This window comes from Schistocerca serialis, chromosome 9, assembly GCF_023864345.2.
Source record: "Schistocerca serialis cubense isolate TAMUIC-IGC-003099 chromosome 9, iqSchSeri2.2, whole genome shotgun sequence".
Classification (NCBI taxonomy): domain Eukaryota; kingdom Metazoa; phylum Arthropoda; class Insecta; order Orthoptera; family Acrididae; genus Schistocerca; species Schistocerca serialis.
This window is the reverse complement of record NC_064646.1, coordinates 65,312,684-65,331,024: the sequence shown is the minus strand read 5'-3', so window position 1 is coordinate 65,331,024 and position 18,341 is coordinate 65,312,684. Positions and strand designations below refer to the sequence as shown.

The 18,341-nt window shown below is 43.3% G+C and overlaps 1 protein-coding gene across 1 annotated transcript in view; it reads right to left on the bottom strand.

Moving 5' to 3' along the window:
- Positions 1-18,341, bottom strand: part of LOC126419138 (protein argonaute-2) — a 276,737-nt gene that overhangs the window by 89,891 nt on the left and 168,505 nt on the right. The window contains exons 10-12 of the mRNA XM_050086246.1: positions 12,000-12,137; positions 11,830-11,920; positions 9,124-9,265 (exon numbers count right to left, since the gene is read on the bottom strand). Of these exons, the coding sequence (XP_049942203.1) occupies positions 9,124-9,265; positions 11,830-11,920; positions 12,000-12,137 (371 nt within the window). The remainder of the gene's footprint in view (positions 1-9,123; positions 9,266-11,829; positions 11,921-11,999; positions 12,138-18,341) is intronic.

The following is an 18,341-nucleotide window of genomic DNA, read 5'->3' as shown; positions in this document are numbered from 1 at the left end:
TAGCGAATGGTTCGGCCTTCTCAATTCTGATCCATCTCATAGTTAGCAAGTCAACTGGTTCGCCTTCGATGCCTTCTTACTATTTATGATATATTTTTTTAAATTTTCCACTGAAAAGAAGTTTTCATGGTTCATTTCTGCGAAGTAATACTTGCTTGTTTTCCAGTAGCTAAGAATGAAATACTACTCCTGTCAACAAACGATGTGGCTACTACTTTTTGCGCTGTATAATTTAGAAGGTAACTGTTTCATGATACCACTTATTTGCAGGTATTTCATAAAAGAGAGAACAACTCTGATGTGGTTTTTGGCTGCCACATGAGTCAGGTGTTCATAATATGTTTGGCATTATTGCCATGGACAGTCAGATTTATATTAAACACAAACTTATTTCCTGCAAACCTCTAAAATCTTCAGTTTTGGGCCATACAAGGCCTGTTCAAAAATTTCTGGAATTTTGTCCACAATATTTTCCTACACTTGACTTCTACTTCTTGCTTATGGTCTCCTTCGAAATACCCTCCTCTACAACTGATACACTGCTCCCAATGCCGTTTCCAGTTCCGCACTGCAGTCTTGGTACACCTGTTGCTGGATTGCACGAAGCGCCGCCTGCAAATTTTTCTTTTATCTTTTCTATCATTGCAAATCTTCATCCTTTCAACCAGGTTTTCTACTTTGGAAATAAAAAGTAGTCTGCAGGGGCCAGGTCTGGAGAGTACAGAGGATAAGCCAACACAGTGATGTTCCTTTTTGTGCAATAGTCACACACCAACACAGCTAAATGTATGGTTGTGTTATCATAACGCAAGAGCCATGAATTGTCTGGCCACATTTTGGGCCGTTTCTTTCTCACATGTGTCGCAACACATCCCGATAGTACCATCAATTAACAGTTTGTCCTTGTGATGTGAATTCATGAAGAACTCATCCTTTAAAGTCAAAGAAAACTATCACAATGGCTTTGACATTTGACCTGACCTAATGAGCTTTTTTTGGTCTTCAAGAACTCTTCCCAACCCATTGTGAAGACTGAACCTTGGTCGCAGCATCATAACTGCAGACCCACATATCATCAGTTACAATTATCTTAAGGAATATTTCTTCATTCTCATTTGCGTGATGCAACAGCTCTTCATGTATTGCTAGTATTTCTTTCTTTCCTTTTTTTTTTGGGGGGGGGGGGGGGGGGTGTTAGGGCGCAAAACATCTAAGGTCATAAGCGCCCAGTATAGAACCACAGAATGCTGGGATCGCGAGGGTAACAAACCGTTTCGAGGTACAATACAAAAAGGAAGAAGAAAAAAATCTAAAACGTCAAGACATTATGGAAGAGTACCTAAAAGACGTCGACAAGACACCGGAGTCACCAGGTAGAAATCAAATCTCTCGTCATATTACTGCTTTTAAAAAAATTTAAAACGCGAGCCACAGCACGCACATCATCCACTAAAATGTGCAGCAAAGCAAGCGGCAGCCCGACCCTGAGATGTTAGTGGCTAAAATAGGGGCAGAGGATCAGGAAATGTGTTACTGTTAATGGCTGGCTACCGAAAGGACAGCTGGGTGCAGGGTTGCCACTGAAGTGGCAGTGACTAAAGCGGCAGTGCCCTATTCACAACCCAGCTAACATTACTTCCTCACAGTGAGACGGCCGGGAGGAAGTCGACCAGGCTGTTGGGAGAGGTTTCACTTTTCTGAGTTTGTTCCCATGAAGGGAGCATCAATGGTCATGCCAAAGTGATATGTTGACAGAGAAAATTATGAATATCTTGCAAGGGAACAGAGTAAGAGTTGGGCCAACAGATGGACTGCGGCCTTGGCTGCAGCATCAGCAGTCTCATTCCCAGGCACACCAACATGACCAGGAACCCACATGAACATAACTAAGAGGTGGATTGGATCTGGATCATCCAGACTCTGAAGGGCACCGAGGGAGTCCGAGCAGATCACACAGCGAGTGAGCTGGTGCCTCCGGACGTAATGAACTGCATGATAGAGGGCAAAAAGTTCCACAGTAAAAATTGTGCACTGGTCGAGAAGCCGGTATTGTAACCTATCATCCCCGATGACAAAAGCACAGCCAACACCGTGGGTAGACTTGGAACCATCACTGTACAAAAACATGCTATCGACAAGCTGTGAGCGAGGTTCGTGAAATTTGCAACGATAGGTCAACTACGAAGTTGAATTCTTTGGGAACGAGCTGAGGTCAAAATGAACACAAACCTGTGCCTGAAGCTAAGGTGGTGAAGGGCTCTCACCCATTCGGAAAGTGGCAGGAAGTGTGAACTGCAGCTGCTGAAGTAGGTGACGAAAGCTGATGCCAGGAGGCCGCAGAGAAGAAACATAAATCTCATATTGGTGGTCAAGAATGTCGTCAACAGAAAGGGTCAAATGTTGGGTAGCCTGGCATGGAAGAAAGCCGACACGCATACCTACTGAGTAGGATGTCATGCCAGTATGACAGCGGTAGTTGACTGCCTTCTGTGTATAGATTCTCAACTGTGCTAGTACGGAAGGCACCAGTGGCGACATGGATCCCCAAATGGTGGATTGTATTTAGACAGTTTAAGATAGAAGCCTGTGCAGAGTAGTAGACAATGCATCCATAATCCAACTTGGAGCGGACAAGAGATCAATAGAGGTGGAGGAGGACAGTCCGGTCAGCTCCCCAAGAGGTACCACTCAATACACGAGGGACATTGAGGGACCGGGTGCAGCGTGCAGCCAGGTAGGACACGTGGGTAGACCAACTGAGTTTCCCATAGAACGCAAGCCCTAAGAACTTCGTTGCATCCACGAATTGGAGAGCATTTTGGCCCACTCGTAAGGACAGTGGAAGAAATGCCTTGCACCGCCAGAAGTTGACGCAAACTGATTTTCTAGCAGAAAAGTGGAAACCATTTGTGACACTCCACGAATAGAGACAGTCCAAACAATGCTGAAGACAGCATTGCAGGAGACATGTCTGCTGGAAGCTGCAGTAAATAGCAAAGTCGTCAACGAAAAGAGAGCTGGAAACACCAGCAGGAAGGCAGTCCATAATTGGGTTGATGGCTATGGCAAAGACGACGACATGCAGTATGGAGCCCTGAGGCACCCTGTTCGGCTGTGTAAAGGTGTGGGATAAGGAGGAACCCACACATACCCAGAAAACTCTGTCTGTTAAAAATTCCAGGATGAAAGTGGGAAGACGATCGCGAAGGCCCCCTATGTGCATAGTACGTAGAATTCATGTCCGCCAACAGGTATCATACGCCTTCTGCAAATCAGAGAATACGGCCACTGTTTGACGCTTCTACAGAAAATTATTCAAGATGAATGTCGACAGGGTGACGACATGATCAACCACTGAACGGGGCTTTCAGAACTCACACTGAGCATTAGTGAGAAGATGGTGTGACTCCAGCCGCCACACTAATCGACCATTGATCATGCGTTCCATCACCTTACAAACGCTGCTAGTAAGGGAAATTGGACGATAGTTGGAAGGAAGAGATTTATCGTTACTAGGCTTAGGTAGGAGAACAATAGTAGCTTCATGCCAAAGCATGGGAAATTCACCATCAGTCCAAATGCAGTTGTAGGTATAGAGGAGAAAGCGTTTTCCTGCAGGAGGAAGATTCTGCAGCGTGAGGATATGGATTGTATTGGGCCCAGGAGAAGACGACCTGGATGAGGAGAGAGCACGCTCAAGCTCCCTCATAGTAAAAGGAGTAGTGTAGGATTCTCGATTCAAAGAGAGAAAAGAGTGCACGAGCCGCCTCCACCTGTTTCCGAGGAAGAAATGCAGGCTGGTAGTGGGCAGAGCTTGAAACCTCTGCAAAGAACCAGCCCAAAGCTTTGGAAATATCTACAGGGTTGACTATGACATTTCCTGCCACAATCAGATCAGGGATCAGGGAGTGGGCGGTAATCCCAGAGAGCCGGCCCAGGCCACCCCAAATGAGAGAGGATGGAGCAAAATTGTTGAACAAGCTGGTGAAGGAAACCCAGCATGCTTTCTTGCTTTCCTTGACAGTGCGACGGCACTGCGCATGTAGTTGCTTGTAGCAGATGCAGTTTGTTAACGTAGGATGATGGTGAAAGACACGAAGTGCATTTCGTTGGGCATGAATCGCATTGCCACACTCCACAGTCCACCAAGGGACCAGGACCCAACGGGGAGAAGTAGTAGTACAAGAGATAGAGGATTCGGTGGCCGAGAGAATAACGTCCATGAGGTGCTTGACCTGATTATAACAGCTGGGAAATGGCCGTTCGTCAAAGACTGCCAAGAACGAATAGAGCCTCCAGTCAGCAAGAGAGAATTTCCAATGAGCGAGCCGCTGTGTCAAGGTATGACTGTACACGTGAGTCACACGTGGGAACTGGTCAATCGAGCAAGTGTCGGAAAGAGCACACCACTCGAGACGTCGAGCGAGCTGGGCAGAGCAGATTGAGAGGTTTAAGTGGGAATAGGTGTGCGTGGAATCAGAGAGAAACATGGCTTCACCAGTGATAAGGCACACAAGATTAAGATGATTAAGACGATTCGCCAAAAGAGAACCTCTTGAGCAGGCGACAGGCAAGCCCCAAAGAGGATGATGGGTAAGGAGATAGGACGATGACAAACATCTTCTCATAGAAGCAGCATGACTCCACCATGAGCAGGAATCCCCACCGTAAGGGGAAGGTCCATCCATAGCGAAGTTAAATGGGAATGAGCAAAATGGTCCTGAGGATGTAGCTTGGTTTCTTGGAGACAGACTACAAGCAGACTTGCAATCACAGGAGCAGCTGGAGGTCTGCCCTGTTAGACCTAAGGCCATGTATATTCCATTGTAAAAGAGCCATAAAATATAGGAACACCAGAGAATGAATAAGAAACACTCACCTCGATGTCCGCTTAGGACGAGCTGTCGAGGGAGGACGGCCACTGGAGTCCACAGGTGGAGGATTTCGTCCACAACTTGGCGCAAGCTGAAGAGCTTCCCTGGTGTCTGTCAGTTGAAAAGGACTGATGAGTCAAAGAGGGCCAATGAGTCAGAGAGGGGGAAGACTGTTTGCCTTTGGATGATTGCTTGGACTTTAGGTGATTTGCAGAAGAGCCAGACGGCTGCAAACTCGAGGTACGCAAGAAGTCGTCCCGGGAATAATCCTTTTTGGATTGACGGTTCACTGGCTGCATTGCAACCGTCTTCGCTGGTAAGGGCAAAGAGCAGGTAGCAGAATCTACAGCCCATGAAGCGGGAGACGGAGTGTCAGCTCTAAGGTGAGGTGACTTTGCCACAATCGAACTGAACTGTAAGTCACAAGTTCGCGTAGCCAAGTTTTTTGTGGGACTGGGAGAGGCTAACACAGTGCTGTAGCTTTCAGACAAAGAGACATTCGGTTTACGGCTCACCAACAGTTTCCGGGCAACAGGAAAAGGTACCTTTTGCTTCACCCTTATCTCCTGAACAGCCCACTTGTCTTGATAGATGGGACAAGAACGAGAAGAAGCAGCATGTTCTTCATTACAATTGATGCAGTGGGGGGAACGAGTTGGACAGGCGCACTCTTGTGCATCCCTGCTACAAGTGACACATTTGGCTGCGTTTTTACATGACATGCTGGTATGATCGAACTGGTGGCATTTACAACACCTCAATGGATTGGGAACGTAAGGGCACACAGAGATCTCTTCATAGCCTGCCTTTATCTTGGTAGGAAGCGTTAACCGAGTGAAAGTCAGGAACAATGTGCAAGTGGGCACCAAATCGGCTGCTTCCTTCTTCGTAACTCTATGAACAGCAGTAAAGCCCTGATCCGATAATCAGTTATTTTGTCCTCCTTCAAACCATCCAACAGCCAGGTGTAGATAACACCACGGGATGAGTAAAGTGTCCTGTGAGCCTCCACTTTTATAGGATATTCGTGGAGGACTTGGGCCTTGAGTAGTTTCTGGGCCTGGAGAGCACTATCAATTTCCAAAAGCAGAGTTCCATTGCAGAGACGAGAGCATGACTTCACAGGGCCGACAATGCCATCCACGACTTTCTGTATAACAATGGGGTTAACAGTAGCAAAAGTCTGGTTTTCGTCTAAATGTGAGAGTACTAGATATCGAGGTGCAACAGGAAGAGACATGGAGGCAGGAGCCTCATTCCAGTTTCTTTTATGTGAAACACATGGAGAAAGAGAAGGAAAATCAGTCATTGGGAAGAAGTCTTTGATGGCCGCTCCTTCCAACCAGGGGCCATCTAAAGGGGAGCCCCCCGCCTTAGGTGATTGTCCTCACCTTACATCACACCTCCCGAACAACAGACGGAGGGACCAAGCAGCAGAGGAGAAAGGTAACAGCTCATTCAGTCACCTCTCCCTGGGCCTGGCCTGTACCAGGGAGTATTTGCGGGCCCTACATGCTAACTCTGGGCTGGGAATTACCCATTACTCAGTCTCCTGCTACGCGACAAACGCGTGGCTGGCCATCAGGCACACACAGGAAGGAGAAGAGGGGGCAGTAACAGGGAGGGGGCATAAGGCTGCGTTCACACTGCCGGCCGGGCTGACGCGTACTGGCTCAGCTCGTGCCTAGCCAGCTCTGGCCAACGAGTAGTGCATTCACATTGCGCGCCGCGCCGAGCCGGGACGGCGAAATGGGGGAAAATCCACTTCTCCAATTTTCATGTTTTAAAAATTCTTAGCGGTATACAAGACTTCGCCACATCGTTTTATGAACTTATTTTTTCCTTAAAAGCGTTACTTACGTCGTGAAAAAAGAAAAAGTCTGCTTCTCGTTTCGCATGATTTCTTAGTTTCGTAACGCTTTCCAACCGATTTTGAAGAAAGTATGCGGCTAAAGAATCTGATTTTTGTACACGTGGTAGTGCAACATCTTAGCTTTGTATTGAATCATTTATCTTTCCATATTTCTTAACAGTCATTGTGAAATGATGCTATTTGTCAACGTTGTGCACTTGATTTACAAATCTTGTAGTGAAAAAGTTATGTAGCGAGTAGCTTACTGTTAGATCCGTTTTAGACCATACATTGTTGCGAATGAAATGTAGCTAACAGTATCAAAAAGTTTTTGAAATGATAATGATACTGATATCTGTCTCTGGTCTCAAGTAATGCGAGCTATTCAGTGGCGTCAGTGCCGCGTCCGCAAGACACGGAGTTCGGGCGGTTACAGCTTGGTTTAGTGTAGTCATATAATGCAGGACAGAAAATACTAATTACTAGTGATCAGCGCAGACCTAGTGCCGGTCCCTCGTATTATTTTAATGGTCTCATTCTCTAGATAAATCCAAATGTATAAGAATTTTTCCCTCGGCAACTGGACAATCATCTGCTATGCTTTTATAATTGGCCACACATTGCATCACAAAAGACAAACAATTATTTGTCATCAACATCCTACAATTAGTATGACGTACATTTCGTATTTCGAACTAAAAGATAACTGAAGCGCAATTCTGTAGTCTCGTTGTCTACTTTGACACAAAAAATAATGGAGTGTTAATGAAACTACTGTAGATCGGCAAAGATGTGCGTTTCATTGTTCTTCATTATTTTTTTTTTTTTTCTTCCTTGGCGGGCTGCGCTGCACTGTCAAGGTAATCCCCACTCTTTGGCTAAATGGCTGGCCGGAGGCCAAATAAATAAATTTAAGAAGATCCTCACCCTTCGACAGCTGACAAGCAAGTCAGTAGAAAACGCAGCTGCAGTCAACAGTCGCTCGCCTTTAGCTAGTCTGTGCTGTCGTGTAGAACAATGTCTTCACTCTTTTATTGGTATTGTTTTGACTCTGCAGTAACTCGTCGAGTTTTGAAGTATAGAAGAACTAGGAGGTTATGGATTCATCCCATAAATAGCGACAGACATTTAGGAGAGTTTTTTTTCTTTATATGTAGAACTTAAAAACTATCCTGAAAAATTTTATTCAAATTACGGAATGAATCATAATACATTTCAGTATGTGCTGCAGAACATTCAAGACAAAATTTCTAAACAGAACGCAAATTTTCGCAGAAGTATAACAGCAGAAGAAAAATTATGTATAACGATTAGGTAAGATTCGTTAGTACACACTTTTTGGTTTGCAGTAGAACTTTGTACAGCATTCACTACCTCCAATTAATTGTAGTCATTCTTTTGTATTTTAAATTTCACAAACGCTTACCTCTGAGGGGAAGAGAGTTTATGGGACTCCTGAGAATCATTACGAAGTAATTAGATTCGTCATTTTGGGTAATGTCTTGCTGTGCCTTCAACGAAGAATCGCAGAAAAACTCCTTTAGAATTTTCCAACTTTTTTCTTCATGATGCAGCGCTTGGCAGTGGTGATGGTTCATCATGTGGAGCCACTGATGACCTCACAGAATTCGTTTCATTACCTTCTAAGATAGACAGAGTGATAGGCGAAGGTTCTATTTCCACTGATAAGGAACTGCCACAGCATGCCTTTACAACGCATTATCATCTGGTAGGGACACATTTCTGTCCCTCAGTGACACTCATATCTGTCTCCGTTTACAAGTAAAGGCGAACTATTCAGTGGCAGCAATGCCGCGATCGCTGGCAAGCTATTGTTGTAAATGCATGTAAATACGGTAGATTAAATAAATGAAATAAAAGTAATTTCGCATGTATCATTATAATAGACATAATTTTTCCTCACTGATTGTGAAATGTGAGGTAACATCTTAAAATAAAAGACGTGTGCAGTCACACTTGTGATGAAAGCAGAAGGGAGACGTGTGATGTGTGTACTGCAGAAGCTGTAGTGCTGCTCCACAGGCTCGCGCCTGCGGTCGGCTCGCGCCGGCAATATTAAACACTCGGGATGTCGCCAGCTCAGCTCCGGGAGGCTCACGCCGTGTCGGTGCGGCCGCCAGTGTGAACACCGCAATTCAAAACCATGTGTTTGATATCGAAGCGGGCGGCGGCCCGGCCGGCAGTGTGAACGCAGCCTAAGACTGTCACAGTGAATGGAGATTATGTTGAAAATTTGGATTTTCTAGCCACAAGAGTGGGCAATAATATAAAGTATTGGAATCATGAATAAAAACAATTTGCTTTCAGGAAAAAAAAAAAAAAACCACTGTTGCATTACTTATTTAATGTCCCTCTTAGTATCATCCAATACATTACCTCCACTGGTAAGAAAATCGGATTGGGTCGATTTAATGACCCCACGTGAAGGCATGGCAATTTGGGATACCTCAATGTATAATTCTTCTCTCTTTTGAAGTACTCTGCCACTGTTATCTGTCTACCATCATCCAATTTGAACCTGCAAGACAAAGAATATTTACAGCATTAGAACACACACACACACACACACACACACACACACACAGCTACACATACTGATAGTGGAACAAATCTCATTGTAGTGTAAACTGTCAAAGGTATTAACAGTGCAATTACGAGAAGACTAAACAAATCTGTCATCCATTCCATGTCAAGGAGTACTAACCACAAGCACAGCCCAGTTCTGAGCAAACTGAGACATTATTTGACGAGACACATAGATCATCTCTCCGGAATGGAAATCTCCACTTTACTCAGTGGTTGAAACAACAGTCAACAAGCCCTGTTAATTTACTTCTTTAAAGAACTGGAATTCTCACTTCATGTGTTGTCAGCAGCAATGTATCACACATTTTATTTAGTTTTGTATTTTGTAATTTGTACAGAGTGATGAGAATATACAGGGTGTCCTAGAAGTAATTATCAGTATTCAGGGGTGGGAGGAATGCTCATTTAAAGCAAAAAAACTTCATATGGACATAAAGCCTATTCTGAATGATTTAACGTATATTTGTTTTGGGATTAGCGGCACACACGTGTGTCTTACACACCGTACCTCTTTGGTGTTATATTCTGGCCCATACTACCTCACTACTTTCAACCTCTGTTTGGGTTGTCTTTCTGTCATTAAACTAGCCCACTGACTGCACAACTGTCCATAGTGTGTTATGAGTGAAGAACTGGAAGGGATTGACATCATCAGAGAGGAGCACTAGTTACCTGTCTGTGTACACACACTGGCTAAAATGCAACACATCTACACCAATGAAGAATATGCAGATGTGGCATACATTTACAGGCTCAGTGATCTCGGTGCTTCTGCTGCTGTATAAGAACACAATCGGTACTTTCTGACATGTCGAATTCCTGTTCATACTGTGTGGAACTTTGCAAACTGCATGTCATAACGTTTAATAACTGCTGTATGTGTGTACACATGTAAACTTTATGTGGTATGCAATCATACAGAAAAAAAATAACAATGTACGTCAAACATTTTCTAACTCTGAAACCATTCAGAATAGTGCATATGTCCATCTGAAGTTTTCCACTTCAAGTAAGCATTCCTGCCATATCCCTGAATACTGACCATTCCTCCTGACCCACTCTTTATGGTTAATGGCAAAATTATTAGCAACTACTCTGAGTACAGCTAGGACTGATAAGAAGATAATTTGAAAGAAGATTTTTTTCCTGATAATGTAATCACTGTACAAAAATATAACTAGACTTACAGTGTGTGTGTGTGAAATATTATGGGACTTAACTGCTAAGGTCATCAGTCCCTAAGATTACACGCTACTCAACCTAAATTATCCGAAGGACAAACACACACACCCGTGCCTGAGGGAAGACTCGAACCTCCGTCGGGACCTGCCACACAGTCCATGACTGCAGACTTACAGAGTTACCTGAGTTATTGATCAACTGGATTAAGTTAAAATTTGATTCAAATTCATCGAATTAGGCTCTGAAGAGCACATATGATACTACGACTAAACAAATTGAAAATACCATCACAATTCTTTTAGACTCGGTGACAGTTTCAACTCCTTACAATGCTAATGAAGACTTTTGTTATTACTGACAGGACAAAAAACAATGTACAACAAACTGTAGTTCATTTAAATTGTATTGGACAGTTATGCATATTACAGGCTCTCACGTTTCCAATTACACCCATTAAATCTGATACTATCATCAACTGCCACCACACCAACTTCTACCAAAGTGTGACAATCTCAGGTGTATGACAAACCCCAATAGGAGTATGGTTTTGACTACTGTCACTATGACATAATATCTACAAACTCCATATTAGAGACTAAATTACAAAACAGGCACTACGGTCTTGATTCAGGGAATTCTGGCATGTCTAGCAATTTGGTAAAGATTGTATTGAAATTATTATAAAAATCTATACTGAACTTACAAAATCAAATAGCCAGTTTTACTACTGTGTTGTTGAGGAAGACACTGCAGTTATTGATGTGCATGCATTCAAGGACCTGTTGACTTGAGAACCAGAAGGCAGTATCTCAAACTACTGTGGTCTGACTCAGCCATTTAGACACAACAGGACTAACCTTCCTTGCACGGTGCCTCTTACACACAGACAACTCGACACATGCATTTCAGCTGACAGACAAATGGTGCACCCATCTGATCTATTGTATTTCCCCAGTCTCAGGTAAAAAACTGAAAATTTCACATTTTACAGACATATTGCCTACCTGAAAAAGTAATTACCAACAAGAGAGATAGAGAATTATTTTAATTCTGATATACTGCCATTTTACAACAATTGTATGAGAATCTCCTGGTTCGCATAGAGAAGAGATTCTGAACTGCACACTGGGGGCAGCAAAAACCTTGCCACTATGCTGACACTGCGCTTATTTACTGAGTGGTAACTTTCTTGAGTATTAATTGTGCCGAATCCAGTGAATTCTCAATTTTTTCTTATAGAAAAATGAAAAATGTGGCAGTTCCAATGAAAAGATAGTTAATGAGACCCTGTATTGATTAACTGTTCGCACTCACTCGAGCCTGAGGGCACTTGACTTGGCAGAATTGACGCGATATGTGCGTTTTGACGCACTCTGGTTTGGCAGCTTGTATTCCACTTTGAGACCTGAAAACACAAATGCAAATAATTAAATTTTCTTCAAAAATTTTGATGACAGAACACACAAAGTAAATTAACTACAAACCTTTGAGGAATGCCGATAAATCTGCTTCTTGTTCTTTATTCAACTCCCTGTCGGGATCGAATCGACTATACTGAGATCCTAAGACTTCTTCCATAATCGATTTAACATCTTTTGGTGCCGGGAATCCTTTATGTGCCACTGTGACCAAAAATACAATATAAATAACAACTCTGTGACAACTAAACTATCAATGACAGATGAAATTTTTAAAAATCTTAATCTTTGCGAGAACAGACAACCCTACTTACTAGCCGAAATAGAGAAAATGGACTTAGAACCAGCACAGGCAAGAACTGCTTGTAACTTCAAGCTTCTGAAGTGGATGGAACTGTGCCCCCACATCTACACATTTAACATTTGCTACGTGTGAACAACAACACCAACTGAGTCATCAGAGTTAGCCTCAGTAGAAGAATACATTTTCCAGTTCAACTTCCAGTGCATTCAAGGTCAGGGGGAAGGGGGGAGGGGGGAGGGAGGGCAATAAGTCTTCCAACAAGAAAGTGAAAATTAGTTCAGAATCAGCCTAACTATTTGCACCAAATGATTTGCGAAATTTAATTACAAACCACAGTTGTGGTGAGTAATCTGCTCTATGATTATCATTCGCTCTACTATCACTAATTACTGGCCTCAGCACACAGTAAGGTTCAGGGTGTATACATGAACAAGTAAAAAAAATTCCCAGACTTTTCCCGGATTTCCCAGTTGACAATACACTTTCTCCGGTGTGAAAATACAGTTTCTCAATATTAAGTGACAGTATACTTTCCATCGAAACTGTAAAACATATCAATCCTTTGAAAAGTTATGGTTTTATGCACCTGTGTAGAATTTACCAGCACTTTAGAAAACAAAACTCAGGGGAAAAAGCATATTTTGGAAAGATGTTTGATGTGCAGTAACATGTACACTGTATATTTTCGTATTATGAAAGTTGATCTCGCCAGACGATGATATCGGATATTCAGAGCATAGGACACGTGATGTAGTCAGCCAATAGCAGCATCACTGTTGAGTAGTGTGAACACACAAATACGAAAAGTTAATACTTTAAATTAATATACATAGCGTTACTATAAGAAAAGAAAAGCTTTCACACACAATATTGGTCTCCAAGATTAATAAGCTGAAAGAGAAGCTAAGCTTTCACATACGATGTGAATCTTTTTTGTGCGTTTTACACTTTACGATACATCACACAACTGAGCCAGTAAAATTTTTAACAACAACTTAAGTGTCTGATTTGGGCTCGAAATTCTTCTAAATGGCTAGTCATCAAAGAGTTGATTTTTAAATGAGAGTCAAACACACTGCGATTTAAGAAATTCATCGTATACTCTCGCGCACAGTTCATCTTGCGTAAGAGGAAATTTACTTTGAAAGTAGCGCTTCCCAAACCACCATTAACAATAATTTTCCTGCAACCTGTAAGAAACAGATTTGTTCCAGTAGTTGCCATAGAGCACCAGGTAACACGTGTCACTGCGCTTGCGCAGCTACAATGACGTACGAAGCCCTTATTTTTGTATGTGTAAACATTAAAAGAGCTTACATTATGTCATAAAAAAATAAAAAATAAGAGAGAGAGAGAGAGAGAGAGAGAGAGAGAGAGAGAGAGAGAGCAGAGGATACTCCAAGAGCATCGGAGTTTCATGAACCATACTAAAATGCATAATTCGGCTTAAAGTGCAAATTCGTATGTCCAGATTCCCAATGAAGTAGGTCTCTAACTGATATTAAGCTTTTCAGTGTGGTTTTCGGGATGTAAATTTTCTTGGAGTACCAATACTGTATTATCTCATGTTTGATTCTTTATTATGGCATAATGCCTTACATGCTAGGAGATGAAAACATGCACTTGAAATGCAGCGAACATGTTTAAACGAGCCAATAGTGTGGAATTAAACACTTCATTTCAAATAAATTAGCTGTCTAAGTGGAAAAAATTTAAAAAACTTCATTGTTCTGCAAGGTGATTAATGCTGATGCTGGTAGAGACACCAGCTGAGCTCTTAAAGACTGCGAAGATATTAATCTGGGTGCCAAAACTCCTTAAGGATACCTCTTCAGAGAGACTAATTGAGAAAACAGGTTTTCAAAACCCAAAAGTCTCAACAGCGGATTGGAAGGTAGTCAACTGGAAAGTTGCACCAAATAGCCAAACCCTTGTGGTGGACGTCCGAGAGAAGTCCCTGCCTGAGGGCAATGCAGGAACAGGACCTGAGGCTATTCTTGGGGTTCTCGCAGGTTGCCATCAGGGTAATCAAAGGCATCAGAAGCAGCAATGGCGGCAAGATGGAGACAATGTGCTGCAGATAAATCTACAACACACTAAAGGGGCCACTGCTACTAGAGTCATCATCTGGGAGGACAGCAAGTGGACATAGCCCCGATTCAGGAGCCTTATTTATATAAAGGGGGCGTTTCAGGCCTTGGTGGCACTGGAGGTAAGCTGGTTTATGCTAGAAACACCAGAATGTGTATTAATGTAAAAAATGGATCCCCTTCATGCCGATAGCATACTTTTGTTCTAGGGACTTAGTGACCATCAGGATGGGGTAACATGAGGAAGGTGTCACGTGGGAGTTTGTAATGGCCTCGGCACACCTACCTTACGAGGATAGTGCTCCTCCTCAGGTGAGGAGACTGTGCACAACAGGGTGACTGATGATTTGTTGGATGCGATGCTAATGCCTACAACTTAGTTTCGGGCAGCACCAACACCAACAGTAGAGGTGAGAACTTTCTAGAATCTCTTCTAGCTAATAACTCAGAGGTCCTCAATAGGGGCAAGGAACCTACATTTAGGAATAAAAGAAGGGAAGAGGTAATTAACATAACCTTTGGTTCCACTTTGATGGGTAGTTATGTCAAACAACGGCATGTGCCTTTAGGGCCATCCTCATCAGACCACGTGTACAGGGTTATTACAAATGATTGAAGCGATTTCACAGCTCTACAATAACTTTATTATTTGAGATATTTTCACAATGCTTTGCACACACATACAAAAACTCAAAAAGTTTTTTTAGGCATTCACAAATGTTCGATATGTGCCCCTTTAGTGATTCGGCAGACATCAAGCCGATAATCAAGTTCCTCCCACACTCGGCGCAGCATGTCCCCATCAATGAGTTCGAAAGCATCGTTGATGTGAGCTCGCAGTTCTGGCACGTTTCTTGGTAGAGGTGGTTTAAACACTGAATCTTTCACATAACCCCACAGAAAGAAATCGCATGGGGTTAAGTCGGGAGAGCATGGAGGCCATGAGATGAATTGCTGATCATGATCTCCACCACGACCGATCCATCGGTTTTCCAATCTCCTGTTTAAGAAATGCCGAACATCATGATGGAAGTGCGGTGGAGCACCATCCTGTTGAAAGATGAAGTCGGCGCTGTCGGTCTCCAGTTGTGGCATGAGCCAATTTTCCAGCATGTCCAGATACACATGTCCTGTAACGTTTTTTCGTAGAAGAAAAAGGGGCCGTAAACTTTAAACCGTGAGATTGCACAAAACACGTTAACTTTTCGTGAATTGTGAATTTGCTGCACGAATGCGTGAGGATTCTCTACCGCCCAGATTCGCACACTGTGTCTGTTCACTTCACCATTAAGAAAAAATGTTGCTTCATCACTGAAAACAAGTTTCGCACTGAACGCATTCTCTTCCATGAGCTGTTGCAACCGCGCCGAAAATTCAAAGCGTTTGACTTTGTCATCGGGTGTCAGGGCTTGTAGCAATTGTAAACGGTAAGGCTTCTGCTTTAGCCTTTTCCATAAGATTTTCCAAACCGTCGGCTGTGGTACGCTTAGCTCCCTGCTTGCTTTATTCGTCGAATTCCGCGGGCTACGAGTGAAACTTGCCCGCACGCGTTCAACCGTTTCTTCGCTCACTGCAGGCCGACCCGTTTATTTCCCCTTACAGAGGCATCCAGAAGCTTTAAACTGCGCATACCATCGTCGAATGGAGTTAGCAGATGGTGGATCTTTGTTGAACTTCGTCCTGAAGTGTCGTTGCACTGTTATGACTGGCTGATGTGCGTGCACTTCAAGCACGACATACGCTTTCTCGGCTCCTGTCGCCATTTTGTCTCACTGCGCTCTCGAGCGCTCTGGCGGCAGAAACCTGAATTGCGGCTTCAGCCGAACAAAACTTTATGAGTTTTTCTACGTATCTGTAGTGTGTCGTGACCATATGTCAATGAATGGAGCTACAGTGAATTTATGAAATCGCTTCAATCATTTGTGATAGCCCTGTATATTAAGTGCGAGGTTGAAATGGGCATTAGACAGACCGTGTCCTACAGGAACCCCAGGAGAATGGACTGGGAGGCATATAGGAGGGACCTCCACTCAAGCCTATCTGAAGTCAGTACTTTGATAAGGAATCCAGTAGAGTTTGAGGAGGTAGCAGAGGAAGTGACCTTTGCGATCATGACCTCATACCACAACAACTGTTCAATCGCTAAGAAGTGCAGAGTAGGAATGTATCTTTGTGTAACAACAACCTGGAATCACAGAGGAAACAGGTACGAAGACTGCTTAACCTTGTGAGAAGGAAAGGACAATGGGCAGAATTTCTGGAGGCCCTTGTCAAATACAATCTTGCAATTAAGCAAAGCTGGCGTCCTGGAAGGTATTCTGTGATGAAGTAGAGGGTACAGCTGCTCAGGCCAGACTTCACACAATCCTCACTAGGATACCAACTAATCCAAGAGGAACTGTAAGGAAAGAGGATAGGGAGGACAGCACATGAAATGCTGGAAATACTACTCAAGACTCATTTTCCTCAAAGTACTCTGACAGACAACATAAGAGACCAGGATGAGATCCCTGAGAGATATTGGTTTTCAAGTATTTGAAGGGAGAACTGAGAATCTGCCAGAGAATATGTTGACCATAGTAAAATCCAATGGGCGGTGGAAACATTCCAACCGTTCAAGTCACCTGGCCCAGATGTAATTTTTCCAGCACTTCTGCAACAAGTAGGAGTGAACTTAACAAGATTCCTAAGCAGGTTCTTTAGGGTCAGCCTAGCAGCAGGAATCACTCCTAACATCTGGAGGGCAGCAAAGGTTGTCTTCATTCCAAAGCCATGGACAATTGATCATACCAAGGCCAAGGATATGAGACCAATCAGTCTGTCCTTTCTTCTTAAAACATTAGAAAAGCTGGTCAATGTGCACATTAGGGAGGAGAAGGTTAACTAGGGTGCCTCTACACATAAACCAACAGGTGTAACAACCAGGAAAATCGTGTTAAACTGCACTCCACCAACTTGTTGGGAAGGTGGAGAAAGCACAACACTTTCAGGAAATGCCCTCTGACATCTTCTTTGACATTGCAGTGCCTTTTAGCAACACGACGAGGTGCATGGCTTGGAGACCACCATTTGCAGGTGGATTAGAGCCATGTTTAGAGGTAGAAGCCACCACGATACAAGAAAAAATGGTAATCGACACCACCAGAAGCTGTCCACAAGGAGGGGCCCTGTTCCCTCTACTGTGGAACCTTGTGGTGAATGAACTCATAGAATTAAACTAAGACACTGCTTTTGCCAGGGATACGCAGACTATCTTGTCATAGTAATACTTAGCAAATTTTCAAGTACAGTCAGTGCTATCACATAAGGAGCAATGAACATTATGCAACACTGGTGCAGGAAACAGGATCTAAGGGTCAGTCCTAAGAAGACTGTTGTAGTACAATTTACGAGGAAGCAGATCCAACACACACATTGGAATCTTGAGCTTCTCGATGAAACTCTACCAGTGAAGGGGATAGTGAAATATCTAGGGTTAACCCTGGATGAGGAACTACTGTGGACCCCTCACATAAGGAGCACCTGTTCCAAGGCGAAAGGTACTCCAATGAGTACCGGGAGAGCTTGTGGTAAAATCTGGGGCTTAAACCCCAAGAGTATGTACTGGATATACACCACAGTATTAAGACCTATTATCACCTATGAGGCTACAGTGTGGTGGAAAAAGTTAGAACAGCAGGTAGCTGCTAAGGTGGAGAGAGAGGCCTACTTAGCCATTACAGGTAGAATTAGCAGCACACCCACTGCTGGGATCGAAATCATGCTGGACATGCCCCCATTATACCTGTGGGTAAAGATGGAGGCAGCAGCTGGAGCACACACGTTAAAGGCTGGGAAAAACCAACTAACAGGGGAATCCAGGATCTCTCACTAAAATACTGAGTAAGGTAGGCATAGGTATGGTTGGGGAAATGCCAGCCAACTATATAACAAATCCCAGCTGCTTCAACAAGCCTTTCTACAGAAGGTCTGTGAGTGATACTTATAGAGAGAGGATAAATTGTAATATTTGTG